At 48.7% G+C, this 27,467-nt stretch overlaps 1 protein-coding gene across 3 annotated transcripts in view; it reads left to right on the top strand.

Annotated features, from left to right (window-relative positions):
- Positions 1-27,260, top strand: part of RBPMS (RNA binding protein, mRNA processing factor) — a 202,537-nt gene extending 175,277 nt beyond the window's left edge. The window contains exons 7-9 of one of the 3 annotated variants that reach the window (XR_010318656.1): positions 9,295-9,364; positions 16,381-16,484; positions 24,962-27,258. Coding sequence is in view for 2 of the 3 variants with exons in the window: in XM_064272836.1 (XP_064128906.1) it covers positions 9,295-9,357 (63 nt within the window). In the remaining variant the exon portion in view is untranslated. Of the gene's footprint in view, positions 1-193; positions 1,221-9,294; positions 9,365-16,380; positions 16,485-24,961 lie in introns of those variants that run through there. The other 2 variants (XM_064272836.1, XM_064272837.1) reach the window with 2 other exon arrangements.
- The last annotated feature ends 207 nt before the right edge of the window (positions 27,261-27,467 follow it).

Below are 27,467 nucleotides of genomic sequence, written 5' to 3'. Positions count from 1 at the left end.
GTCCACCCTACTATGGTGGCCTCGTTCAACTTAACTGATAATGAAAGAAAAACTTTCTCCCAAACAAGGTCATACTCAACAAGTCCAGGGATTAGGATTTCGACCTATCTTTTGGGGAACACAATTCATTCCTTAATGTAGTCCAAAATCCCTCATCCAGAGTTGGTGGCAATCATTGTTCCTTTGGCCACAGCTGGTGCTACTGACCCCCGACCAGAGTTGACACCTTTGTGTGATGTGTGGGGACATCCTGAGAACACATGCATTGCCGTGACTGGGAGAACAACTTCAAGCGTGCCTCCTGACGGATCGGCAGCCTTGCCTTCATTGGTTGCACTGCCTTTTCCGGGTTTCTCAAGCCTGTTCCGTCTTGTTCTTCGGGTAAGACTAAGCTCCCTGGATCCTACGTCTGTTTTCCCCTGACCTTGTTCATTGGCAGAGTGATTCTTTCAACTCTTGGTTTCACCAGCAAGTGACGAGGTTGTGAATGCCCCTCTTCCTGGGATTCCTACAGAGCGTGTGATCGGATTTCCATAGCTGGGTGCTGTAGAGTGCCTGGCACACAGTTGGGGCTCAGCGTTTTGAAATTAAACAAACTGGGTATTCATGGCGATTTCCACCCGCTTTGCTGATTTGTGGGTTTAAGGCGAGTGTTTTAACCTCCCTGAGCCTGTTTCCTCATTTGTAAGTTGGAATGATGAGCGCCTATTTCACGGAGTTATTTTACAGTAGAGTAAGAGGTTTGGCAGGGCCCTGGCGGCACAGTGATTAAGCACTCAGCAGCTAAGTGAAGTCGGCAGTTTGAATCCATCAGCTGCTCCTTGGAAACTCTGGGGCAGTTCTACTGTCCTCTAGGGTCGCTGTGAGTTGGAATCAACTCAACGGCAACGGGTTTGGTTTTGGCACAGAGTAACCCCTACCAAACCTGTTGCTGTCAGGTTGTTTCCGTCTCATAACAACGCTATAGAGTAGTAATTATTAAAATAGTTTTTCCATTTCCTTCCTTTTGTCAGGAGCCCTGGTGTCTTAGCGGTTAAGAGCTACAGTTGCTAACCAAAAGATCAGCAGTTCAAATCCACCAGCCACTCCTTGGAAACACTATGGAGCAGTTCTCTGTCCTACAGGGTTTCTGTGAGTTGGAATCAACTCAATGGCAACAGGTTTGGTTTTGATTTTGGTTATAAGCTTAAGAAGCATTTAGGATATAGGGACTCCAGGCCAAGACACCTATGAGAGAAACCTAAGGCTTTTTTTTTTTTTTTTGTAAAGAAAAGAAGCAACTGAATCCAGGGCTAGAATAATGGCTTCTGGCTTATGTGTATTGAGGTGAGGGTTCATGGTGGGTCAGCTAGTCATCTACCTAGGGCTTTACCCTGCTTTCATAGGCACCCATATACCATCTGAAAGTATGTGAATTCTGACTGCTTTTTGGAATAACAACAACAACAAAAAACCAAGTCTGCAAAGAAACTTTGGGATCAGAATATAGGCTTCATGAAGAGAAAGTGAACTTTTCCTTGAAGAAAACCAATTGTGACAGGGAAAAAAAGAAAATCAACTCCAAATGGGATCATGTTTTATTCAGGATTTGTGCTGCCGGTGGGGAAGGGCCAGGCCCCGGTGACAGGATGGGAAAGTGGGACACCCCAACTTCAAGCCTCATTCCATCAGCCACGAAGTACTTCTCGCTTCACTGGGCTCAGCTCCTGGGGACTTCTAATGGCCCTTGATAACAAACATAGTTAAAAATTAACAGGCTAACAAAATTAAATATGGATGACCAGCAACCACTGTGGACTTCACCTGACACAGGGTGTTACACGCTTGGGTGCCCTCGGCCCTCATGACATCTTGAATGAACTTCTGGGATGTCTGAGCACATTTCACATGCCTGTTTGGAAGCAAGAGCCTGGCCTGTGCTCAGGACAGGCAGGGAAAGAGGCTAAAAGCCCAGAAGAGAAAGTTATGGCTGAAAGCCCAACCTCAGTAGGTCTTACTTGGAAGTGTTCCCAGTCCTACGGCCTGGCCCTTATAGTCTAGATCTTGTCTCTGCCTGTGCCCAGACCTTAGCAATGTCCCGCCATCCAGATTGAGAGCATAGGGCTGGCTGGAGCATGGAATTCACCAGCCAGGACATTTTTACTCATCTTGTTTCCAGTTGGTGGGATGGTGAGATGGCAGGCTTAACCTTTGGACAAATTCACATAAACCTTGACATTTTGCCTAGATAATAAAAAAAAAAAAAGTAATAGCAACTTGTTTAATTGCCCTGGGTAAGGAGTATCATATGCCAGACAAGTAGTAAAGAATGCTGCTTGTGTCTCATCCTCTTTGTATCTGCTGAGGAGAGGATGGGCTGGCTTAATTAAAGAAAGAATGTGGCCTGCCAGTTTTTTGAGAGGAGGAGAGCCGAGGGAGGGCTTATATTTTACAAAGTTCTGCTCAGTGGGCCTCATGTCATACAGCAGAGAAATTCCTAAAAAGTGTTCATCTAGTGTCGGTGAATGCTTTCTTGGAAATGCAGAGGCTTGCTATTTGAAAGAACTCTGTAATTAGGATAATTTTTTGTATTATAAATCATTGCTTCAGTCCATTTGGTGACTTTGGAGTGTCTCGTCTTGGACCAGGGTATACTTCTGTCTTGGCAGCCTCTTCTCAGCCTGTCAGCCCTTAACCAAGCTTGCTGGAGGACCTGACATGCCTTGTTTGGTGATGCTGCTCAGGAGGGGACCCTTAGGTCTAGAGTGAGTGGGGCACAGTTGATTATAATTAAATGTGTGAATGTCTCGATGCTATCAGCTCAGTGTTGGGAAAGCCCCCATGGGATATCTAGGACTCCATCTTGGGGGATAGTAGTAGAAAGCTGCCTAAGAATGTCCATGCCTCAACAGCTGATTAATCATTTCATTTTGAGATAACATTCCTGCCGTTCATATATTTGTTCGAGTCACTGTTTTAAAGTACTTGTTCTACAGGGATAGCTTAGTCCTAGGGGGCATCTGGATCCAAGGAGAGCACCTGCGTTAGTACAGCTGAGAGGAAAACCTTAGCTGCTCCCATACAGAAGATTAGACATCCAGGGACCACTGGGTTTGACTGTCTTCCAGCTCTAATTACCTTTGTTAAGAGCTAGAAACTTGGGTACCATATTGGTGTGCATCAGCTCCTTAGATCCACAGAATGTTACCACTGGAACGGGTCTCCCTCCCAGACCAACGTTTCTCAATACCCACAGGTGTTAATGGCTGTTAAATAGTAATAAGATTATGTGGTCAGATAAGTTTGGGAAACCTAGGGTTAGTTAACTCAAGTTAAACAGGTTTCTTTATTGTAGAACTTCTCAGTGCCTCAGTATGCTGATGTGTACCAAGAATCTGCTGGAGGGGCATCCACGATGCATTTATCTCAAATTTATTTGGCCCTTGAATAGCTTTAGACTAGCCTTTTTCCAGCCACACTCTTGGAAACCTTAATCAAGAGGAGTGCTTCTCAAACTCAAAGCATGCATCAGAATCCCCTAGAGGGCTCCTTAAAACAGGTCATTGGGCCCCAACCCCAGAGTTTCTGCATTTCTAGCAAATTCCAGGTGATGTGGGTGGTCCAGGGACCACACTTTGAGAACCACTGATCTAGACTTATCCCTTTATTTCACAGAGAAGAACATAGCTAAGCCAAAGTATATTTATTATTAGTAGCCACCATGAGTTTTACTTGGATCCACAGTCAACAACCATGGAAGCAGCAGTCAATAAATCAAATTATGTATTGCATTAGCCAAATCTGCTGCAAAAGACTTCTTTTGAAAAGTGTTAAAGAGCAAAGATGTCACTTTGAGGACTAAGAAGAGCCTGACCCAAGCCATGGTCTTTTCCATCGCCTCATATGCATGCAAAAGCTGGACAGTGAATAAGGAAGACTGAAGAAGATGGATGCCTTTGAGTTACGGTTTTGGTGAAGACTATTGAATATACCATGGACTGCCAGAAGCATGAACAAACCTGTCTTGGAAGAAGTACAGCCAGAGTGCTGATTAGAAACAAGGATGTCTCATATATTTTGGACAGTTATCAGGAGAGGCCAGTCCTGGGAGAAGGACATCATCTTTGGTAAAGCAGAATGTCAGCCAAGAAGAGGAAGACCCTCAACGAGTTGGATTGACACGGTGGCTACCACAATGGGCTCAAGCATAACAATGATTATGGAGATGGCACAGGACTGGGCACTGTTTTGTTCTGTTGTACATAAGGTCACTATGAGTCAGAACAACACCAAGTTATTGAGTGATGCATCTGTTAAGCACTTCTTATGACTGATGTCAAGTGTGATCATGGAAGTGAGTCCACTAGAAGATAGATCATGCAATGCCAGTAATTACTCTTAGTGTTTTATAGTGGTGTCACACTAGAAGACTGGTGGCTCAGGCAAGGGGTCCATCCTGGAGACTAGTCTAGATCTTCTGTCCTTGGCAACATTATTGAGAACATGAATTCTGAATGTATTTTAATCCTCTGGCCTTAGTTTCCTTCACTGTAAACAGAAGACGATGGAAATTATTTTTATGTGTACTTTCTATAGCATTCCATTATATTTGTCCTGAGTTCTTTCTGGGCATCTGGTGCTCTTCTGTTCCCCTGTCCTGTCTGTTACCAGTCACAGTCAGTAGCTAGTACCCAGCTAAGGTGTTAGAGACTTACGGTGTTACCCCTCGCAGGGGAACTACATTTTAAAAGAGCATTCCTAAAGAAGTGTAATGGTAGATCTTCAAGCATGTGACCCCTGGATCGTGAGTCATAATAATAATAGCTATCATTAAGGAGCTCTGGTGGTGCAGTGGTTAAGTGCTTGGCTGCTAACCGAAAGGTCAGAGGTTCGAACCCACCAGTGGCTCTGCAGGAGGAAGATTTGGCAGTCTGCTTCTGTAAAGATTACAGCCCTGGAAACTCCATAGTGCAGTTCTACTCTGTCCTATAGGGTCACTGTGAGTCAGACTCGGCAATGGAGTTTCTTACTAAGTTCTGATGGAGATTCCATAGTCGTCCATGTTGCTTATTCCCCTTATTGGTGTATGTCACAATCCATGTGAAGTGCTTAGTGCAGTGTCTGGCACAGAATATCAGTAATTGTTAGCTTGAACTCTATTTATTGCGGTAGAAGCTCTTAACAGGAACTGCAGAGGCCTCTGGAATTGTGTGCAAGATTGTGAGTGTGCCTGTGTGAGTGTGTGCATGCATGTGTGCATTTTTCTCTAGACAGGATGAAGACGTGTCAAGGCTCATTGTCATGACTTGCCGTCACATCGCTCAAATCATTAGGTTTAAAGCCCTGATGTCTGTGGAGAGGAGCCCTTGTGGTACAGTGGTTAAAGCACTTGGTTGCTCTCCGAAAGGTCGACGGTTTGCACCCACCAGCTGCTCCTCTGGAGAAAGATGTGCAGTCTGCTCCCATAAAGATTCCCAGCCTTGAAAACCCTATGGAGCAGTTCTACTCTGTCCTATAGGGTCTCTTTGAGTCGGAATCGGCCCCATGGCAGTGGATAGATCTATGGAGATGGAGGGAACCATGGGTTTCCCCAGGGCTTCTGACCTCTCTAAAGCAGCCCCTCGAGAGTGGGCACAAGTGGCCTGGGGCCAAAAGCCACAGCAGAACAAGCAGCTCTCGTGGGTGTAAGGCAGAGCCTTTTCACCCCTACCCTGGAGAACAGAAGCGATGATCACAAAGCTCGTCCATCTGGGCCAGCTGCCTGAACTCTGGCTGCAGAACTTTGAGAAGCTCAGGCTCCGCCTGGGGGGTACTGCCCTCTGCTGGAAGGTGGGCGGAGCCCAGCCTCTCAGCTGGATTGCGGGGAGTCTGAACTGAGGGGAGAAGAGTCCCCACCTCCTTGGCAAGCACAGTGGTGTCCGAATATCAGGGACCTGTCTTTACTCCACACACCACTACAACCTCTCTGAGAATCAGCCAGCCGCCTGACCCCATCCCTGGCTTCCCTGACTTCAGCTCAGCTGAGCACTATGTTTCCTGGACCCTGGCAGCCCCACAGCTCTGCATCGGCCTTCCTGTCACCCTGGAGTGCCTGGGTGTCCTAGACCAGGCCAACAAGAGCCTACGACAGGCTGTAACGGTTTTCTCCCTCCCACTGCAGGGCACCTGTGAGCCTGAGGGAGTGTGTGAGGGGTCGTGCGTGAGACTAAGGGAGCACGTGAGGGGCTATGCGTGAGACTGTGTGAGACTGAGAGAGTGCGTGAGGGACCCTGCTTGAGACTGTGTGTGAGACTGAAGGAGCACATGAGTGGAAGAGGCACAGTGTGAGAGGGGTTGTCAGAGGATGGAGTGGTCGCGAGAGAGATGAAGGGCTTCCTGCTCTCAGTCACCTTCACCGAGATACAACCATGCCATCCACTCTGCGTCCCTCCCCAGCCAGTCTCCTCCGTGAACACCATTGTGCCTTGGCCTCGTCAGGCGCAGCGCCCAGCCCACACCCAGGCAGCACCAGTCACCACCACTCCGCTCCACCCTGACCCCATTGCACACAAACCCCCCTGTTTACTGTGTGTCTGGTTCCCAGCCCCCCACCTGCCACGGGGACCCTGTGCCCCCGGCCCACCCTTTACCACCTGTCTCAAGAAGGCAGCTCCAACTCTGCCCTTTGTTTAATGAGCAAGTGGATTGAGATGCACCAAGCCATAAGCCACGGGTAGGTACAAGTTTTTCTTTGTTTCTCTTTCTCCCCCTCCTCTCCCAAACCCCACTCTCCCTCTCTCCTACCTTGTCCAACTCCCACATTTCCCCGTTATTTCCCTTTTTCTTGGATTCACTCCAAAATTCCCCAAATAACATGTTTTTTAGTCTACCTGCATAGAAAAAAGGTTTTGGTCCTTCATTGTCCCCTGATTGCTGTGACTGTCCAAAATGACTCCTAAAAAAAAAAAAACCATTGCTGTTGAGTCAATTCCAAGTCATAGCAACCCTGTAGGACAGAGTAGAACTGCTCTTCCACAGAGCGGCTGGTGGATTTTAAATGCTGACCTTTTGGTTAGAGTCGTAGCTCTTAACCACTGTGCCACCAGGTCTCAAAAAAAATGACTCTAGCCCTGCCTTAGATGAGTTTGGTGCCCGCTGGTGGCTGCCAAGGAATACAGCCCTGCCCTCTCCCAGTACTGGGGCCGTGTGCTCTACCTTTCCTCTGATTCAGTACCTGATGCGGTGCCTCTGGAGCCCTGGTGGTGCAGTGTTTGAGAGCTACGGCTGCTAACCAAAAGGTTGGCAGTTTGAATCCACCACCAAGCTGCTCCTTGGAAACCCTGTGCGGCAGTTCTACTCGGTCCTATAGGGTTGCCATGAGTCGGAATCGACTCGATGGCAGTGGGTTTGGTTTTGTTGGTACAGTCCCTTCAGAGGGTCTCTAGCTCAGCTGGTCCAAGAGATACCTGAGATGCATTCCTGTTGTCAGCAGAAGCTCAGGATGCCCCCTTGCCCTTCCTGAACCTCCTTTCCTAAGTGAAGTCAGGCGCCTCTACCCGGGGTTGGACAAGGTGGATAGAGTTCCCCAGTGTGGCCCTTCACCCATGGCATTGACAGCCAGGGAGGAAAGAGGAGGCACCTGGGGGCAGTAACAGATGGAGCAGAAGGATTCTCAAGGACAACATCCATTTATGGGACAGAGCAGAAGGCCAAGGATATCTGCTGTCTTTCTCAAGGGTCCCACTTCTATGCACCCAAGCTATTGGAACCAAGTTAGGGGATCTGATAGATCTGACCCAGCCCTGACTCCACTGTCAGGCAGAGTGCCCAGGTCATCCTCTCAGTCCCCGAGTTCCAAGGCTGCCTCATGTCCTCCAGCCCCACTGCACTCCCATGCCCACCAGAACAGCCCCTGCTGCTTCATCCTCTGGAGATCTGAATGCCCTACGGGGAAAAAATGGTTCCACTGCAAAATACCCATAAACCCGTTGCCGTCAAGTCAATTTCGACTCATAGCCACCCTGTAGGACTGAGTAGAACTGCCCCATAGGGTTTCCAAGGAGCTGCTAGTGGATTTCGAACTGTTGATCTTTTGGTTAGCAGCCATAGCTCTGAACCACTGTGGCACCAGGGCTCTACCCACTGCAAAATAGATATTTTCAAAACCAGTGATGTAGAATCGTCAGGGTAAAATCCCTTCCAGCCTCATATTCTATTTTTCTAGAAACTCTTTCAGGCAGAACAGGTTGGGCCAGACCAACATAAAGAGCAGTTTTCTACTCCTGCCCCGCTGGTGGGGAAGCTGCCTCCTCGGGGGGCCATTCAGCCCCTCCCACCTGCACAGGTCTCCCCCCAGCCCTTGTCATTTCCTCTCCCCACCCAACTCCTGCCAGTGCCTCCTGCGTTGCTCTCTCTGACCATTCCCCAGGGGTAGAGATGGGGAGGCTGTCCCTTCTCAGCGTAAAAGGAGAAGCAGCGTTTAACGGCAATCTCTTGCCCTCTCTGCCCAAAGGCTTAGGGCAAACTGACACTGCCTGTAGATGGATGTTTGTGAAAGCCAAAGTGTACTTGCTCTTTTAGTTGTTTTTCCATTTTTTTCCTCGGCACAGAACCTGGAACAGTCTGCCAAGTTGGCAAAGCATCCCTTAATCCGTCTGTGCCCAGGGCCAGCCTTCACTTTGAAAACCCAGTGGAAGCAATGGGGTTGCTGGTTCCACCAGGTCAAAGTTTGCAGTCACCTTCCCTCGTCAGAGTAGGCAGAGGGCATGGGGACCAGACATCCCATAGAACCAGGAAGTCAGACCCCATTCCTAAAAATGTAGTAAGAGAATCTCAAAGGAGGTCATGGCCAGGCCACTGGTATGGATGGGGTCCTGATCTGTATCCTCCTGGCTCCTTTTCAAGAAACCATATCAAAACAGGTAGATTTTTCACAGATGCTCAACTTCCTGCTTAGAAAAGCATTAACCAGTCTTTCCCCCAACCTTAGGCATTTCTAAGGTGTATGGAAGAAGGAATTCACTGGGCCACATTTTAGCCTAGCATGGCTGGTAAACTATGAAAAGGATGTTGAGAGTAGGGGAGTGGGTGAGATCTCAGCTTCGTCTTGAAGTGGATGTTTTCCTGAGCACTTGGCCCATGTATTGATAAAAGTGTAGAAAATTCCTCAGGGCTCTGCTATTCACCTTTTCAGTCCCGGGGGTAGAATTCCATACAGGGATGTGTGAGTGGGTACCATCTTGGAATAGTGAGGAAATGGTAGGCAAGCAAACCCTCTGAGGAATGAGAATGTACCTATCACAGGGCTCACAGCCTTGTCCCCACATGTCTTTTCAGATGCGCTGGCTCCCTCCCTCCGAGGCTACTTCTCAGGGCTGGAAGTCCCGTCAGTTCTGCTGAATACTATGTAAGTACTAGGTTTCAGCAAGGAAGATGTAAAGCACCCAGCACATGTCGGTACATAGTAGGCATTTGGTAAATGGCAGCTCTCTTACTGCTGGCCGCACCCACTCTTCTGCAGTTGCTTTGATTGTCTTTGCTAAACTCACTTGAAGAACTCTTACATGGACAGTGCATCTCTTCTGACAGATTTTCGCCTGGGATTGAGGGAGAAGTGAGGTGTGGGATGCGGCTCTGTTTGAGTCTAATTTGAACAGGCTTTTCAAAGAGTCCTGGGATTTATTTTCCACGGGCAGGTCGCTCTGTTGACCTGAAGAGAGCTGGTGTGTCAGGTCAGCTTCACCTCAGCTTCTGGGGCACTGCTGCGTGTGGGCTCCATCCACTGAGGTTCTCACCACGCCTCTCACTTCCAGACAAGCTCTGGGGCCCAGGTCAGAAGAACTTCTTTGTCCTCAAAGGAAGGGCCTCAACGAGTAGGGGAAAGATTAGTGATGGATATCAGAGTATCAGAAATCACACAAAAAGATTATCAGTATGGCCAGTCAGCAGACCCATATACCTGCTGGTCAGGATTCTTTCCCTGGTGGTTGGTGGTAATAAGAAACAAGTTGAGGGAGAACATTTCTGTGCTTTAAGACATCGACTTCAGTAAATTAGAATTGTACCTATTCTTCCCCCAGCCCAAGACTTTCCTGAGCGTGGCCCAGAGAACACTCATCCTTAGCGATAATCATAGGTGAAGCACGCAAGGGCTTCCAAGGTCAAAGAATTACACAGATTCCTTTATCTAAAGATCCTCAGAACCTTTCATACAATGTGGGCATCATAAATCTCTAAGAGGAAGAGTTAAGGTGTGCAGTACTTCTCAAACTTATCTGAGGCCCACCAAAAAACCCTACTGCTGTCAACTCTGACTCATAGCGACCCTATAGGACAGACTAGAACTGCCACATAGCATTTCCAAGGCTGTAAATCATTACAGAACCCAACTCCCACATCTTTCTCCTGTGGAACAGCTAGTGGGTTTGAACCGCCACCCTTTTGGCTAGCAACCAAATGCGTTAAGCATTTCACCACCAGGGCTCCTTATTTGAGACCAAAAAAAAAACCCAAACCAAAGCCATTGCTGTCAAGTCTATTCCAATTCATAGCAACCCTATAGGACAAAGTAGAACTGCCCCATAGGGTTTCCAGGGACCGCCTGGTGGATTCGAACTGCTGGCTTTTTGGTTTATAGCCGTAGCACCTATCCACTACACCATCAGGATTTCCTGTTTGAGACCAGGGCACCTTATTTTAACAGAATATTTTAGATTCTTGTTTTACATAGAGCACACGTTGGGAAACAGGGCCCTATCCCTGTCCAGGAGTGTATCTAAACCAGTCGCTCCATAGATTCTTGGACCAGTGGTGGCTTGTGGTATTTTTTCATTAATGTGTGATGGTGTGGAAATTATAGTACAGGACAATGTAGTAGTTTCTTTCCTTAAAGGTACTTGTATTTTTCCCTTATCCTGGAAGTATGTTTGTCTGTGTGTGTGTGTGCGTGCACATGCGCATGTTCAGGTATCTTTTTTAAAATGAAATAGTAGCTTCAGTAGATGGCAGTTGTATGTTAAATGTCCTTTCATAGAAAAATAGTTAGCAATCCATGGTAGATACATAAAGTGTTCTCTTAAAATTTTTTACTATTTTGTGAAATCTAAAAGTTTGCTTTATAGGGGACACTTTACTTTGCCTTTTCTCCTTCTGAAAATACCATTTGACATGTGTTTCTGGGGTTTTTTAAGTCCAGGGTTTCATAAGCCATGGTCCATATCCATCTGCCCTTAATTAATTTTTAAACTTAAGTCATGTATCCTCCTAGCTCTGTTTCTTCATTCAAGAATCCTGATTGTTTAGTCATACGGGAGCCCCTCTATTACCATGTGGCGTTGGCCCAGCATGGCCATGTTGCACAATTCCAGAAGGCACCATGACACAGGCCCTCTTTTCCATGACAGTGTTTATATCTCAGTTTTCAGAGGCTAGTAAGGTATTCAACTAGAGCTGTCTAAGATGAGCTGACTGGAATATCTGAAGCTCGGGAAGAGTTCATGACCTGAAATGTAGATCTGTACTTCAGCAGACGTGGGAATTAACGCCATTTTCCGAGAAGGAAATGTAAGAGCAGTCACTAAGGACAAAATCTTGAAGCTCGCCTAGTTGTAAGAAGTCAGCAGAGAAAGATCAGCCTTTGAGAATGAAGACTGATCAACAGTAGCAAGTGAGCCGTGAAGCCCAAGAAGGAGTGCTGTGCTCTGGTCAGCAGTGTTCCATGATGTAGGGAAGTTGAGAAAGATGAGAGAATACCTTCAAATTTGGCAATTTCATTTGGTAGAGAAGATGCCAAAGGCTGGTGAAATAGTGCCTAAGGAAAGTGTAGTTTTTTGCTCCTTGTTGTTTTTAAGCATTTGTATAGGCCAAAGGGAAGACCTCCATCTTTAAGCAGTTACATGAGTTCCAGTCAAAAGGACCCTGAGCTTCGTTGGTATCAGCTCATCTAATTTTTTCCAAATCGTCATTCTCCATGGACTAACCAACCAGTCAGCCGCAGATCTAGAGGCAGCAGTAGCTACCAAAGAAAGGCTAGCCCTTGCTCCACTTTGCAAATATGGCTTATAAAACACTGTAGGATCTGAATAAGGATATGTAATGTCTCCTGAGGGTGAATCACTTGGTCTGAGCTAAACCTGGGCTGTGGGCCAGACTCCCGTCCTGGGTAACATGGGTTACCACTGTGCTTGGGGTTGGGAGTCTGGTCTCCCATCCTGCCTGAAGTTAGACCCACTCAGTGTGGCTCCGTTACTCAGGCTCCTTCTGGTCTCTTGGATCAAGTCCTTTTCATGACAGCTAATAACCCAAGTTACGTAATCTTAGGGAAATGTAAATTAGAATTGGGAACAGTGGTGCAGATGAGCTAATGTAAACATTTTAGAGCAAACACGAGTCTCCCAAAAAGGCCAAATGAAGGGCAGATGCCACTGACGGCACCATTGGCCCACGTGGTCCTCCTCCATTTACCCGAGGGGGCTTTCCTGGTGTGGGAAAGATGGTGCCAGAACAGCAGGCAAGCAGGATTGATTTCTGGTAGCTGGCACCAGAATGCAGACCAGCCTTCGTTTCTGATTTGAGGGAGCTTCAGCTGCTCTCTTTCCAAATACTGTTTGGATCAAAGTCTTGTTCTCCCAAAGGTCCTTCGAGGATTATCCACTTTGACCTTCTATTGGTGAAGGAAAATCAGCAGCTAGACGTGCTGCATATAAAAATGTGAAAAAACAAGTCTGTGCCCCAAAGGAGCTTAAGCTCTGATGGGAAAGAGTCATGGACTCTCCTATCTTGCTCAGGACGCTCCAAGATAAGGTAATAAGATGCTCTGGAGCTTGTGGGGCTCCTGTGAGAACCGCTCCCAGGTGGGACGTGTGTGAGTGAGGGAGTGTGTATGTGTGTGAGTGTGTGTGTGTGTGTGTTTGTTACTCGCATCAGTGGCATAAGTAAGAGCATCAGAAGCGTGGTGGTCAGATGGGTGGCTTACTGGTGGTGTAATTTGCTCAGCATCTCGCTTGGTGTGGACAGTGTTTAGCCTGGCTCTGAGTTATGTCCCTGCATCACTAGAGTTTTACTAATGGTCCAGCCATGTGGCTGAGAAGCCTAGAATACATAATAATGGTTGAAAATTATCAATTTCCCAGATATGTTCAGAGCAAGCAAGCATGAGCAAGTTCTTCCTCACTCCTTACAGGAAATGAGAGTTACAGCTTTCCTTGCTGGGAATCTGAACGGAGTTTTAAAAAAAAGGGGGGAGAGAAGAAAGTTGAGATTTGGGGTGGGGACAGGGGACTGCTCTTCTTTAAGAGCTCATGAAATTTCCCTGGCCGTGGTCCAAGACCACAGCATAGAAATTACAAGCACATGTAGTGACGGCCTCATCAAATTAGAGAAGGATATGGCAAGTGATAACAAGGCGAGAATTTGAAGCTGTTTATGCTTTATGTTTTCTTTTGGGAGGAACAGTCTGGTCTGTCTTGGACTGTGAGTACAAGAGGCATGGGCACAGTGTCATCCTCAGGGGAGCTGCAGGTCCTAGATGTCAGGGCAGAGCACAGAGCTTTACAAGGAGAGAAAGGCACTGGGTCTTCATGCAGGCCAGACAGCTGCTGTGGCTCCTGCAATCACACCTGCCTTCTCCCTGATAGAGACACAATGTGCCCAGAAATTAGGACGGTGCTTGTGAATGATTTATCATTCCCCCTTCTATTAGTCAAGTTCTCTATGTCACACTTAGTTCATTAACACAATAAATACTCAGTGAATACCTGTGATGTCTAAGGTGTTATTTCAGGTGCTGAGGATAGAGCAGAGAACAAAATCAGACCAAGTCCTTGCCTTCAGGTAGCTGACATTCTGTAACAGGAAATGGGTGATAAAATGATCAAATAAACATCTTAGGTCTGGGGTGATGAGCACTATGGGGAGGGGGAAATGAGGTAAAAGGGATAAAGTGTTATGGGGTTGGCAGAAATTTCTGTTTTACATAGGGCAGTCACAGGGCAGCCTGATAAGGTAACATTTGAACGGAGACGTAAAGCTTTTCCAGATTTATATGGGCCTCCTTTTTCAAAGCAGACCCAACTTTACTCAAGTTGAGAGAATAATTTCACTTCTCTGAGCCTCTTCTTGCATCTCTCTTTCCTAAATCAAAGTGAATGGGCTTGGTGGCCGCAGGCTTGACTTAAAAATGTGCTGGAAGAGAATACGCAGGCAGCCTGCGTGTCAGCCCCTTCTCTGAAAGCGGTCCCCCCTCTTCCTTGTGAGGAGATGTGTGTCATGGTTCTGGGCCTTCGAGATTCCCTTGAGCCCACGGTCTGTTACGGTTCCCCCCGCCCCATCCTGTGGTGGGTGCTCTTTCCAGCCATTTCCAGGTTTCTCCTGACTTAGGGAAAGACGACAGACTTCTAACAACGCAAGCACTTCCTGAGTGAATCTACAAACGAAGACTGTATGGCAATCAAAGGCAATAAAGGCTGAGATTTGTATTTTCCCTGAGTCATCTGGGAGTTCTTGGAGACCCCTGCCCAAAGGCATCAGTATCGTTGCCAGACGGTTCTCTGGAGGAGGTTCAAAGAGGGAGGCCATATGTGAAACCTGTAAATTGGATCTCAGTGGCTGCACAATTCCCAGGGGCAATCCCACAGGCCCACCTATGGGACCCACCAGTTCCACCATCTCTCCTACTCGTTTAAAAGTGGAAATTCAGAGGGCCCATGTGCTCACCACAACGTTAAAAAGGAAATCGTTTGGTGCTCCACCCAGTATGTTAGGTCCTCGTGGGGAATCCTCTTACTGGGTCTCTGCAGAATGGACTCTGGCTCATGTATCTCACAGCCCTACAGGTGAGCCGCTATGTACGACATGAGCTGTTGATGAGTTACCGTTTTGGGACCAGGCATTCTACCCAGAGAGCTGCTTGTTGATAAAACCCCATGCTCCTGAACTTGGGCTGGAGCTAAAGTTACAGTACTCTTGATTCGTCAGTCCTGAGTCAGGCCGATTAGCTGAAGTCCAGGGCCCCGGAGGAATCTGGTCATACAGTGTGGATTTCTCGAGAAACAAGGCCTGCAAGCAACATGGCCTCACTGGTGGCCCCCGGAGGCCCTGTGGGCCTCCCGCTGAGGCACTCCTGCGTGCTGTGGGAAGTGGGAGGTAGGGCTGAGAGAAGGTTTGTGGGCAGGTAGGTTTCATTTGCAAATATGAGTGTTTATTTTTTGTGTTCTAATCACTTAATGCTCCATCTTTGAATGTTTCTTATAGTGAAATTCTGGGTTTTTTGTTTTTCATTCTGAGAAATGATGTCCTGGTAAACCTTTCCTTCAGCCTTACGCATCATTTCAGAGTTGGGTTTCAGCCTAGGACACGCTCTCTGCTGAAGACTGTCAGGGGCCAGCCTGAGGGGCTGTGGGGGCTGGTTCTGTGGGGGGCGGCCAGGTATTTACCAGGAACTCGGAGGAGGGTTTGCAGCAGAACAATAGTTTTGCATGAATGTTCACAGAGCCCTGCATACCTGAACCCGCCTCTGTCTGCAGGAAGGAAAACAGCCCTGACCAGGGCTGAAGTGTCGAGCAATTTGTAGGGAATCCAGCCTTGGGCGTCCGCAGGCACAGAGCAGGGCTTCCTTCCTGCATGCGGGAGGAATCTTAAAAACGAGTCATTTGATGGGTCTCTGCACCTTCTGAAGGCATGTTTCAAAATTCTCAGAGCGTCGGGACGAGGAGGAGTGTTCCCTTGTGATTCTGTTCTCCAGTGGTTGCCGGGGAGGAGCAGAGCTCATGTGCGTGTCTCCTGGAGAACTGTGTCTGTGGTCTCCTGACCACAGCTGTCCTTGTGGGTCCTGGAGTGGCTTAGGTTTCTGGGTTGTCCCCTGTTGGGGGCCTCGGGGCCTGTGCCTTTCCTGTGTGGGGCTACTTCTGCCCTCAGGTGATTTACTTCCTCCTCCTCTTGAGTGCAGAGCCCTGGTGGCGCAGTTGTTAAGAGCTCAGCCGCTAACCAAAAGGTCAGCAGTTGAAGCAGTTCCACTCTGTGCACTAGGGTCGCTATGAGTCGGAATCAACGCGACAGCATTTAACAACAGCATTCTTGAGTGCACAAGTGAAGGGAAACACCAGGCCCACGTCCACGGCAGCACCATGTCTCCGAGTTCCTTCCCCCTGGCCCTAGAGTGCTCTTTCTCTCTTGCTCCTCCACCAAGTCCTAAGTTCATTTTTCCCGCTGAGGGCTTTCCATGCCACTTATGTCAGGACCTTCTTAGGTGGCAGTTTGTCCTCAGCTCAGTAGCAGGGGCCCTTGGTCTCTCGGTTTTGAATCTCAGCTCTTTGCCCTTGGAGCTGACAGAACAGGCGGGCCTTGAAGGCCCGGGGAGCCCCAGCAGGAGGCCAGCCGGGGAGGGGTTCTTGCGAACACTGTTAATGGTGACCTCTCTCCACCCAGGTTCCAGGTGTGTGATGGTGGCTGCAATCTGTCTTGTGGGTATTAATGCAATCTTCAATGGTGGCTACTGTTCTGAAGCTGTTCCACAAAACTGGAGCGTGCTGGTGAGTTCCAAAGTCAGTGGCTGAACAAGCCCTCCAGATTCGAAGGGTGTCCTGGCAGGGGACCAGTGCTAGTCCAGTGGTCAGGACCATCACACCAGCATCAGCTGGGGACCCCAGGCTGAAGGGATCTAAGCTCTGGGGGCGGGGTCCAGGCACGTGGTGCTGACACTTCCCCCGGGATCCTGATGTGTGCTGGTGAGAAGCACTGGTGTAGAGCACTCAGCCCTGTGGGTTTGTTCAGCAGTGTCTCCACCACGCCCGATGGCGGTACGTGGTTTTCAGAGCGTCATCCCACCCAGCATTTAATCCTTCCCACAGCCTTACCAGGTGCGGCTGACACCATTAACAGCCGAGTACCCGGTGGCGGCATGAAATGAGATATTCCACCTGAGGGGCTTTTCCAGCTACATAAACACTTTTCTCTTGAAGCCCCTAAGCCTTTTTTGAAGATTAACATTTCTGGTGGAAATCATTTTCAAATATAGCATGTACGTTGTCCCTGTCTGATGCGTCCACTGACACGGAATATAATGCCCCGCTTTCTCGATGACTCGGGGGTGTTTTATTGAGCCTCTTCAGAAACAGGTGATTACCCTTGGCCGTTACTGATCTATATAGGATTCTTACCGAATTCCCCTAGACTGCTGGGCTTTTCTGGTTGGTGATGATCTGGGTGATTTATCTGTCTTTTCTGTCAATATCAGCTGTCAGTTTGTAAGCTTCTGCTCCCCTAAAGATTTCAGCCTAGAAAACCCTATGAGACAGTTCTACTCTGTCACACGAGGTCACTGTGAGTCAAAAAATCAACTCAGCGGCACCTAACAACAACAGTGGCATCTACAGTCTTAAAATAACATAGCCCCCCCAGAGGTCACCCGCCTGCCAGGCAAGAGGCTTCTAGGTCTCTTTGGAAAGCTTGGCTTAGAATGGCAAGAACACCAGGGCATGCCAGCAGTGGTTTGTGTCTCAGCCCAAATAAGGTGGCAAATCTCATCCCCAAGAGGGGCCAGTGCAGAAAAGATGAGTCAGAAAGGAGGGCAAGATTCCTGCTAAGGACGGGAAACCAAGCCTTTGTGGCCAGGAAAGTTATTAACACATTTTTGGGGCTTAAGCAATTTCATGCTCACAATAGCACGACGGGAGGTACACACAACGCTGTGGGCCGAGTTTTACTGCCTTCCTTCGCCCCCTTCCTGGGCACCTTTCCGCACAGGAAGCCAGCAGCCTGCGCCCTCCGCAAGTATTTCTCCCCCTCACGTCTGTTTCTCACCCTCACCCGCACTTACCAACAGGTAAGCGTTTTCCCACGTCACCGAGGGCAGCTAATGTTTATCCTACTAATTCTACCGCTTTCTGGTTAGATTTTTCTCCTGTCTTGGTTCTTAATAGCAGTGTCCACAATATTCTTATTGATATTATCAGGCAGGAAAGCTTCTTAAAAGACAAGGGTTTTCCTCTTCCCTCTGGGGAAATTTAGTGGCCAATGAAAAGCCATTCATACAAATTTTTTGGAAGCAAGTGGGGACAGAAGGATCTTTTAAATGCAATAAACCAACCCAAGTATTAGTCTCAGAGGACGCAGGCAGACGAGCCAGTCAGAAAGCCGCAGCCGAGGTAGCCTCTGGTGAGTTGGCGGCTGAACTGAGAGAGGGCCTGGTGACAGGGTCCGGGGGAGAAGTGCCTAGGAGTCAGGTTGAAGATGCTGAGGTGATGCTGAGAAGTGGGGTGGCCTGCCAGACTGGAGCTGACGGGACGAGGGTGTGTGCAGAGCTGAGATGCTGGCCATGTGCCGTCACATGGGGTCCCAATCCCTGGGGCCTCCATGGTTAAAAGAATGGACGTGGTTTATGGTGATGGGAAACCAGCAAGGATTATGGGTGATGGTTGAGCAGCATGATTAATGTAACTGGGATGACTAAATCATACACCCAGAAAATGTTGAATTGGCAAATGTTGCAAAACGTATATTTTTTACAATCTTTTTTTTTTTTTAATGGGTTTAGAGGAGGCAACTCTGCCCCTCATCTGAAGTCAGACTGCTATGGCCTGCAGAGACCGGCCTGCTGTGACAGGGAGGGTGTCTGCCCCAGGGGTGAGCCTTCTTTGGGCCCAGGGGGAGCTGGAACCGTGGGTGGACATGTTCAGGCAGCCCGTGTGAACTGTGGAGGACAGGAGGGACCCCCAGCCTTGGTGTCTTCGGAGCAGGAGGAGTTACTAACTAAAGAACACGATTTCCCTACAGACTGTGAACTTCTTAAATGTTACCTGGTCTTTGTATTACAAGTTGATACCAGCACTTGATTAAAAAAAAAAAAAAAAAAGCTGACGCACTCTTACTTAAAAAATTGCTGTCACATATAATGTCCCATATTTACTTGGAGTCTGATGGAGTGGCATATTCCTTATGGGACTTTTGATAAAAATGAGTAAATGTTGTTGTTAGGTGCCCTCGAGTCAATTCCAGCTCATAGCGAACCTATAGGACAGGGTTTCCAAGGAGCGGCTGGTGGATTTGAACTGCCGGCCTTTTGGTTAGCAGTGGAACTCTTAGCCGCTGCACCACCGGGGCTCCACAGAGTAAATGTAAGAGGGATAAATTCTAGGGAAGAAATTATTAGCGTTTAGGTCAAGTATATGTACATGGACTGGGGGAAAACACAGAGAGAGAAAGAGAATTATTTTTTATTGCCAAGAGTGTCACAAAGCTCCTGGAAAAACACAGCCTAGCTTACAAATGGGAAGTTGATCGGGGCAGCACAGCCACCCCCTCGGCATTGCTGAGTCCCCCACGGGTCGGCCAGCAAGCATCTTGACCCCCCGCCATCAGCAGCTGTCCCCAAAGTACTGAGTACCCCATGCGGATTTTCTGATCAAGGACAACTGAGATTAAACGTTTTAGAACTTGATAACATTCCTTAAGATATCAGGTGACCCCCTCCAAGGTCTTCAAATTGGCGTAGTGACCCCCCGAGACAGGATATTTTACATGTATATTTATATCCCTCGTTATCCCTCACGTGCGTGTTGTAAGGACAATTTGCTCCTTAAACAGAGCCTGATCCTCCTCACTGGCCACCCCTCATGGTATCTTGTGTTTTCTTCCAGATGTCTTTGGTTTCTGTTTAAAATGACCTTTTTAATACATTCCAAGGTTTGAACTAGGTCCCTAGTTAAACCTCTTCCTTGTTTACAAGGACTGAAATAGCCACATTTTGACCTTCTGTTCAGCCTGGAAACATCTATGGCAGTGTGGATACATTCTTTTCCCAGGCGAGAATTCCATTTCTGTGGCACAGTTAGGGAAAGCTCAGCAACTAGACTCTAGTCTCCCTCCTTCTCTGTCATCCTTCCGCCCTTCCACACACTTAGGGAAAAGCTCAGCAACTAGACTCTAGTCTCCCTCCTTCTCTCTCATCCTTCCGCCCTTCCACACAGTTAGGGGAAAGCTCAGCAGCTAGAGACTCTAGTCTCCCTCCTTCTCTCTCATCCTTCCGCCCTTCCACACCCTTAGGGGAGAGCTCAGCAGCTAGAGACTCTGGTCTCCCTCCTTCTCTCTCATCCTTCCGCCCTTCCACACAGTTAGGGGAGAGCTCAGCAGCTAGAGACTCTAGTCTCCCTCCTTCTCTCTCATCCTTCCGCCCTTCCACACAGTTAGGGGAGAGCTCAGCAGCTAGAGACTCTAGTCTCCCTCCTTCTCTCTCATCCTTCCGCCCTTCCACACAGATAGAGGAGAGCTCAGCAGCTAGAGACTCTAGTCTCCCTCCTTCTCTCTCATCCTTCCGCCCTTCCACACAGTTAGGGGAGAGCTCAGCAGCTAGAGACTCTAGTCTCCCTCCTTCTCTCTCATCCTTCCGCCCTTCCACACAGTTAGGGGAGAGCTCAGCAGCTAGAGACTCTAGTCTCCCTCCTTCTCTCTCATCCTTCCGCCCTTCCACACAGTTAGGGGAGAGCTCAGCAGCTAGAGACTCTAGTCTCCCTCCTTCTCTCTCATCCTTCCGCCCTTCCACACAGTTAGGGGAGAGCTCAGCAGCTAGAGACTCTAGTCTCCCTCCTTCTCTCTCATCCTTCCGCCCTTCCACACAGTTAGGGGAGAGCTCAGCAGCTAGAGACTCTAGTCTCCCTCCTTCTCTCTCATCCTTCCGCCCTTCCACACAGTTAGGGGAGAGCTCAGCAGCTAGAGACTCTAGTCTCCCTCCTTCTCTCTCATCCTTCCGCCCTTCCACACAGTTAGGGGAGAGCTCAGCAGCTAGAGACTCTAGTCTCCCTCCTTCTCTCTCATCCTTCCGCCCTTCCACACAGTTAGGGGAGAGCTCAGCAGCTAGAGACTCTAGTCTCCCTGCTTCTCTCTCATCCTTCCGCCCTTCCACACAGTTAGGGGAGAGCTCAGCAGCTAGAGACTCTAGTCTCCCTCCTTCTCTCTCATCCTTCCGCCCTTCCACACAGTTAGGGGAGAGCTCAGCAGCTAGAGACTCTAGTCTCCCTCCTTCTCTCTCATCCTTCCGCCCTTCCACACAGTTAGGGGAGAGCTCAGCAGCTAGAGACTCTAGTCTCCCTCCTTCTCGCTCATCCTTCCGCCCTTCCACACAGTTAGGGGAAAGCTCAGCAGCTAGAGACTCTAGTCTCCCTCCTTCTCGCTCATCCTTCCGCCCTTCCACACAGTTAGTGGAAAGCTCAGCAGCTAGAGACTCTAGTCTCCCTCCTTCTCTCTCATCCTTCCGCCCTTCCACACAGTTAGGGGAGAGCTCAGCAGCTAGAGACTCTAGTCTCCCTCCTTCTCTCTCATCCTTCCGCCCTTCCACACAGTTAGGGGAAAGCTCAGCAGCTAGAGACTCTAGTCTCCCTCCTTCTGTGTCATCCTTCCGCCCTCCCATATTCTCTTTCACTTCCAATCGGTCTTTCTAGCCAGCTGGAACTAACCAGACCCCCACCCCTTTCTTCCTGCTCAGGGGTCCAAATATTTGAATGTGGGACTGCATTTTTGCTGTAGTTTGGGGTCTGGGGGCTTACTTATTTCCCAGGAAAACTGCAGGTACCTCCCACCCCCAAGGTACCAGCTTTCAGCAGGAGGCCCTCAGGGTGCCATGGCCAGGATGTAGAGGCCCGAGGTGGGTCCCAGGACACCATCTCGTGGTTCTTAGCCCGGGGCATCAGCAATCAAGGGGATTGTCTCTCAGAACCCTCCCGTGTCACTTACCCTAGAGTCCAAATATCTGAAGATGTGACCGCATTTTACTCTATGGAGGGGACCATTTCTGGGGCTAAGAGAAGATAGTCTTAGGAGACAAAGTAACAATTCAAGGTAATCCTTGCCAAAGCCAAAGAGGTGGCCTCATAGGAGCTCCAAGAAGGCCCTGCAGGCTGAGGGGGCCAGGAGAGGCTGGAGGAGCGGAACTTAGACAGTTCTGAAGGGTGGTTTGTGTATGCTGATGGGGATTAAGAGTAGGTGCAGCATGTTTTTGTTAAAAGTAGGTTAGAACCAAGCTGTTGAGGGCCTGGATGATGGGTCAGGGACTCGGGGAGCCACGGGAGAGATGTGAGCAAGGGGAGGCATTTTAGGACTCATTGTCTCCTTGCTGTCGTAAGCAGAATGGATGAAGAGTCAGGGTAGACACATGTATCAGGAGAGGCAAACCCAAGATGGCAGAGTTGGGGAGTAACAGAATACCCAAGAAGAGCAGGGCTGTGTGGACTCTGAAGGGACAAGTTGTCATGAGGGTCAGATCAGCACCAGGCTGGGCTTGGGTGACAAAGAATAACGTCAGGGGCTGGAGCTGTTTTAAGGCAATGCGATGACTCCGGGTTTGGACATGTTGCCTTTGAGGTCATGGCAGAAACATCCAGGAGAATGCTGAACTCATGGGGGGTTGAGGAGAAGAATCGCCCAGGAATTGGCCGTCAAACCCTCCAGAGAACAGAGCAAAAGCAGACGGGCCAGGCCCTGCCAGACACAGCCCAGGGCAGAGAGAGACTGCAGGGACTTGGCCTTCATCACCCAGTGGGCTCAGCCCACAGGAGGGAGCTTTTAGGAAGGAGAGCACACATGTGGCCTCTATTCATTCAGCCCCTCTTTTCCCACAGCCCCTAAAAGCAGTGTGGGGATTTTGATGCTGGCACATCTGGTTCCAGCTGCTTTCCCAAGGTGGCCTTGGAGCCTTGCTCTATAAGAGCCCATGTGCTGCCAGGTGCCATCCCTGTGAAGTGTTTCAAGATAGGAACAGCCGTGGAGTGACTGCCATTCCTTAGAAATGGTTTTCTAGAATAAACACACACAACTTGCTGGCGTGTGGTCAGGCTCGGGATGATGTGGGACTTGTTCCAGGCCTGACAAGCCGATGGTGTTGGGAAGAAACCTGTCCTTGTGTCCGATTTCCTTAAGTGTTTTCACTGCACATACGTGACTGTGGGCGGGCAGGAGAGGTGTCATCTCCTTCAAGCTGGACCAAGTCTCTTTGAAGACCAACCTTCTGGAGGGGAGCCTCCTTTGGCCGTTGAAGGGCCGCTGAGGTGTTAGTGAGGATGTGAGGTAGGCCAGGAGAAAGTCATGGGCTCATGAGGGAACATGGGCTGCTGTACACCCAAAGGTAAAATAGCTGGCCTCGTGAGCCCCCTACACCCTGGATCCTGGCCCCATGAAAAGATGCCCCATTCCGAGCATGCCCTCCCTTCTACCACCCACTGGGGCTCCTACATGCTGTGCACGCAGCCAGCATGGGGGGATCCCTGGGCCCCGCCTCCTCCCAGGAGACATAGGGGGCAAGTAGCAGAAGAGGTGGGAGGCTTCCAAGAGAAGGTCCTCCTGCTGGTCCTGCTCCCCCTGCACAAGTCACAGGCTTCCTCAGGCAGACCCTGCCCGCTGAGTGTCACAGGACGAGTGGCCTATCCCAAAGATAGGGTGTACACGGCTTCTGCCCACTTAGATCTCTTCATCAGTGAACATTTGCTGGGTGAGGGTAGATCCCACTGCTGTGCCAGGCACGAGAATCACAAAGTTTGATTTTACTGAAGTTTATCTCCTCGGTCACGCCTGGGAGACAGAGCCTCCTGCTTCAGAGAATTCTACTGAGAAAGTAAAGGGAGGAGGAGGGAGGCGAGGGTGGAGCTCAGGGGACCAATGTTTGAGGCTCTATATGTGCGGTGTGTCAGGCCCTCACAGAGCTAATGCTGGGAGCATTTCCAAATCAAGGGGCTCTAATTAGGTCTTTTTAACGTACACTGATGTGATAAGAGTAATTGAATAACTGCCATGCTAACCAGGCAGGCAAGATAGCTATTATTGTGACATTATAGATGAGGTTCTGGATGTGGAGAGAAACTAAGGGGTTTTCCCCATGATCTGTACATAACCGTTGCCATTGAGTCGATTCTGACTCATAGCGACCCTGTAGGGCAGAGCAGAACTGCCCCATAGAGTTTCCAAGGAGCACCTGATGAGTTTGAACTGCTGACCTTTTGGTTACAGCCATAGCTCTTAACCACTGTGCCACCAGGGTTTCCACTATGATCCGTTGTAGGTATATGGTAATTATATTGGATCTTCTGACTTGCCCCTGGTTCTTATTTCTACCAGTGTGTAACCCAGAACCCAGTGCCATCAAGTTGATTCTGACTTGTAACTGTCCCCCAAAAACTAGGATGTGAAAAGATCCACTGGGTCACAGTTCAGATGCAGCCAGAGTAGTACAGATGGGGTATGTATAAGATTGGTTATTCACTAAGATTGTCCAGTTAGCTGATTTCAGAATTAAATACGAAACACGCATTTTCCCAAAGAAGTCTGACTTGGGACTGTTAGGTGGGTCGTCAGGATGCTGTTTTCCTACACCCTCTTCCCACATACAAGCAAGCATTTTCCTATACAGAATTCTAGTTATACATGGATTTACTTCTGTACAGACAAATGTGAGTCTGACATGTAAGAAGTAGTAAGAAAACGAGAGACTGGAGATTGAAGAGACATAGGACGGTAAATGACTGACAAAGTAACAGCAGAGGTCTTACAATGCAGCCTTCAGCACTATGCAGACCAAGCACAGTAGAGCTGAAGTGTGAAGAAAATCCTGGGACCAGAGTGGGACTCTGCCAGGAGGTCCAGAAACTCTTCAGGAATTGCGTGAGGCCCCTTTTTTTGCCACGAGGTGATACAAATATGTGAGCACTTCCTTGCAACTTGAGGGAAAAGAGGTTTGGAAGTTTCCGTTAAGTATGGCTAACAAATGGAAATTAAATTTTTGTATTACCCATGTATTTCATGGTGAGACCACTGATGCTCTTGTGTGGTCTTTATTTGAAGGGTCAGAGAGAGTATGTTTATACACACACACACATACTTTCATTGAGAATCACTAATGAATTTTCCCATTAGTTTCTAAGCCAGGAATTCTTCTATCACAGGCATCTTCAAAGCAAAACCAGAGCAACGGGAGTTAGTGCTGCGCATGGTTGAGATCCGCCCGTCTGACCTGTTTCCTTTGTTTCAGGCTTGAAAACACCTCGCCCAGTTTTGACCCCTTCAAGACTCTGCCACAGCCTCTATCACACATCTGTTTTCCTCGAAGAAGAAAAGTATATATATATATATATAATAAAAATGTTTTACTCTTTTACACTGTATAATTGTGAGAAATAGTGTGTTATTTGTGAACGCATGGCCTGACATACATTTCTGTACAGTTTGGAGATATTTTCAAACAAAACCTAAGAGAGGTTGGCAATAGAACCAAGAGAGTGAGTATTTTTATACCAAACATTTTAAGTCTATGACAGGATGGATGAACTTACACTGGGTTGGATCACAATTTTTGTGCTTGACTTTTGAATGCTTGTAATTAAAAATACTTTTTTTTTTTTCCTCTGAAATGAGCTGCATGTTTCAGGCATGTTTTTAAATATTATCAAAAGTTCCAGAACTGTATTGTGAATGTATAGCAACCCATTTCCCTGGGCTGAGTCCAGGGCGAGTTAGTAATTGGTGCCCATTAGAGACAGAATTGTTACCTGCGGCGTTAGGTGTGTGATCCCACTCTCGTAGGATATCCCTGCAAGACAATCAAAAACCTACAGAAGTTTCTAACTTGGTGGCATTTTCACAACTGGGCAAAAAAAGGGTTTCATTGGTACAAACTCCTGGTTGGAGGCGCACCCTTAGAGAGCCCTGGCAGCTCCAGATGGGACTGTGCCACACTGGGTGCCAAGCGTTGGTTTCTGTGGGCTTATTATTTTTATCTTTTATAATAGCACACTCTTGAGTGTTTGTAACTCACTTGATGCATAACTCACATTCCTTAAGCCATCCCCCTTCCCCAGTGGAAGTGAAGAGTCTGTTTCACACCGATAAGGAAAAAGCTCGGCTTGGGAGGCCAGCCTGCCCAGGAGTGAGCCCAGCCTGCCCAGGAGTGAGCCCAGCCTGCCCAGGAGTGAGCCCAGCCTGCCCAGGAGTGAGCCCAGCCTGCCCAGGAGTGAGCCCAGCCTGCCCAGGAGTGAGCCCAGCCTGCCCAGGAGTGAGCCCAGCCTGCCCAGGAGTGAGCCCAGCCTGCCCAGGAGTGAGCCCAGCCTGCCCAGGAGTGAGCCCAGCCTGCCCAGGAGTGAGCCCAGCCTGCCCAGGAGTGAGCCCAGCCTGCCCAGGAGTGAGCCCAGCCTGCCCAGGAGTGAGCCCAGCCTGCCCAGGAGTGAGCCCAGCCTGCCCAGGAGTGAGCCCAGCCTGCCCAGGAGTGAGCCCAGCCTGCCCAGGAGTGAGCCCAGCCCTGCCTCTTCACCCAGCTGACTGCCATGGGCAGCTCATGGCTCCCAAGTGGTTTTGCCAACATGGGTTGAACTGAGCTGGTGTTCCTGAGACTTGGCAGCACTTTGCCAAATGAACCATTTAAAACATTGTCCTGAATCCCATTTTCTCATTGTGAGACTACTACTACACCAGCACAGGAAGAGATGATGTTGCCAGCGGAGCCGAGGATGAGAAAGTTGAGTTTGCTTCAAGCATCAGCCAAAAAGCCTGTCTTGTGTTGTATGTAAGTTGGCGCATTTCCAGAGTCTGTGGCAGCTCAGCCTCTCCCTCTCGTCGAAGAGCCATGTGTAAAATTACGTTGAACTAAGAATTTCTGATGGCTGATAATGACTAAATGTGATGAGAATCTTTCTTACTGACCTGCTTACATCTGTGCTGAAGACTCAATGTTTTCATGATTACATGGTTGGTTTGGTTTTTTGTGTGTGTGTTTCATTTTTCCACTGGAAATAAAGATGTCAAGAAGCTTTTAAAGGTCATGAGGAGGGGAAAGAAAAGAAGGGCCGGGGAGAAGGGTGCTTTCTTACCATAAATAAGGGGGGAAAGGACAGTGAGCAGCTTGAGTATGACTGATGTGAACGCCAGTGTGTTAAGGACCAGCTTATGCCATCTGTGCCACCTGGCTCCTGGTCTTGTTTCTATGGGAAACAGAACAACTTCCACATGGTCTGTTGTGCTTTTATAAATTGTTTGAAGGTACTTTTCTATTGTCATTTTTAAAAATAAAGTGCTTATTCCAGCTGTCACACCATTGCTTGGCAAATTCGTTTTTGCAAGAACCACCAAAACGCATCCCACACAGCAGACCAGGGACCAGCAGGTCTTTTTCCCCAGTTTCAGGCCTTGACAGAGCTAAGCGTTGGCCACTGAGCCGGAGGACACAGAGATGGGAGAGCCGGATGCACTCTGAGGGCACCGGACCATAGGTCCCTCCTGACCTGGGAAGGAGGATCTCATTTTTTTCTTTTTTTTAAATGTTGATTACCACATCCACCTCAGAAGGGCAGTTCACTGCTTCTCAGTACCAGGAGCCTGTTGTATAGCCTTCCTCAGCCTTTCAGGTCCACACCCGGCATAGCTCTGGGCATACCTGATAGACGTCTTTGCCTTCAGCCCACCTGTGAGATTCCAACTCAGAGGCAACTCAGAAGCTCACCAGACAGCCTAGGAATTGAGGGCAGCTCATCCCAGAAGAGCTTGGC

The sequence above is a fragment of the Loxodonta africana genome, chromosome 19 (assembly GCF_030014295.1).
Source record: "Loxodonta africana isolate mLoxAfr1 chromosome 19, mLoxAfr1.hap2, whole genome shotgun sequence".
Classification (NCBI taxonomy): Eukaryota; Metazoa; Chordata; class Mammalia; order Proboscidea; family Elephantidae; genus Loxodonta; species Loxodonta africana.
Note: the sequence above shows the minus strand (reverse complement) of the source record. Positions and strands in the feature narration are given on the sequence as shown.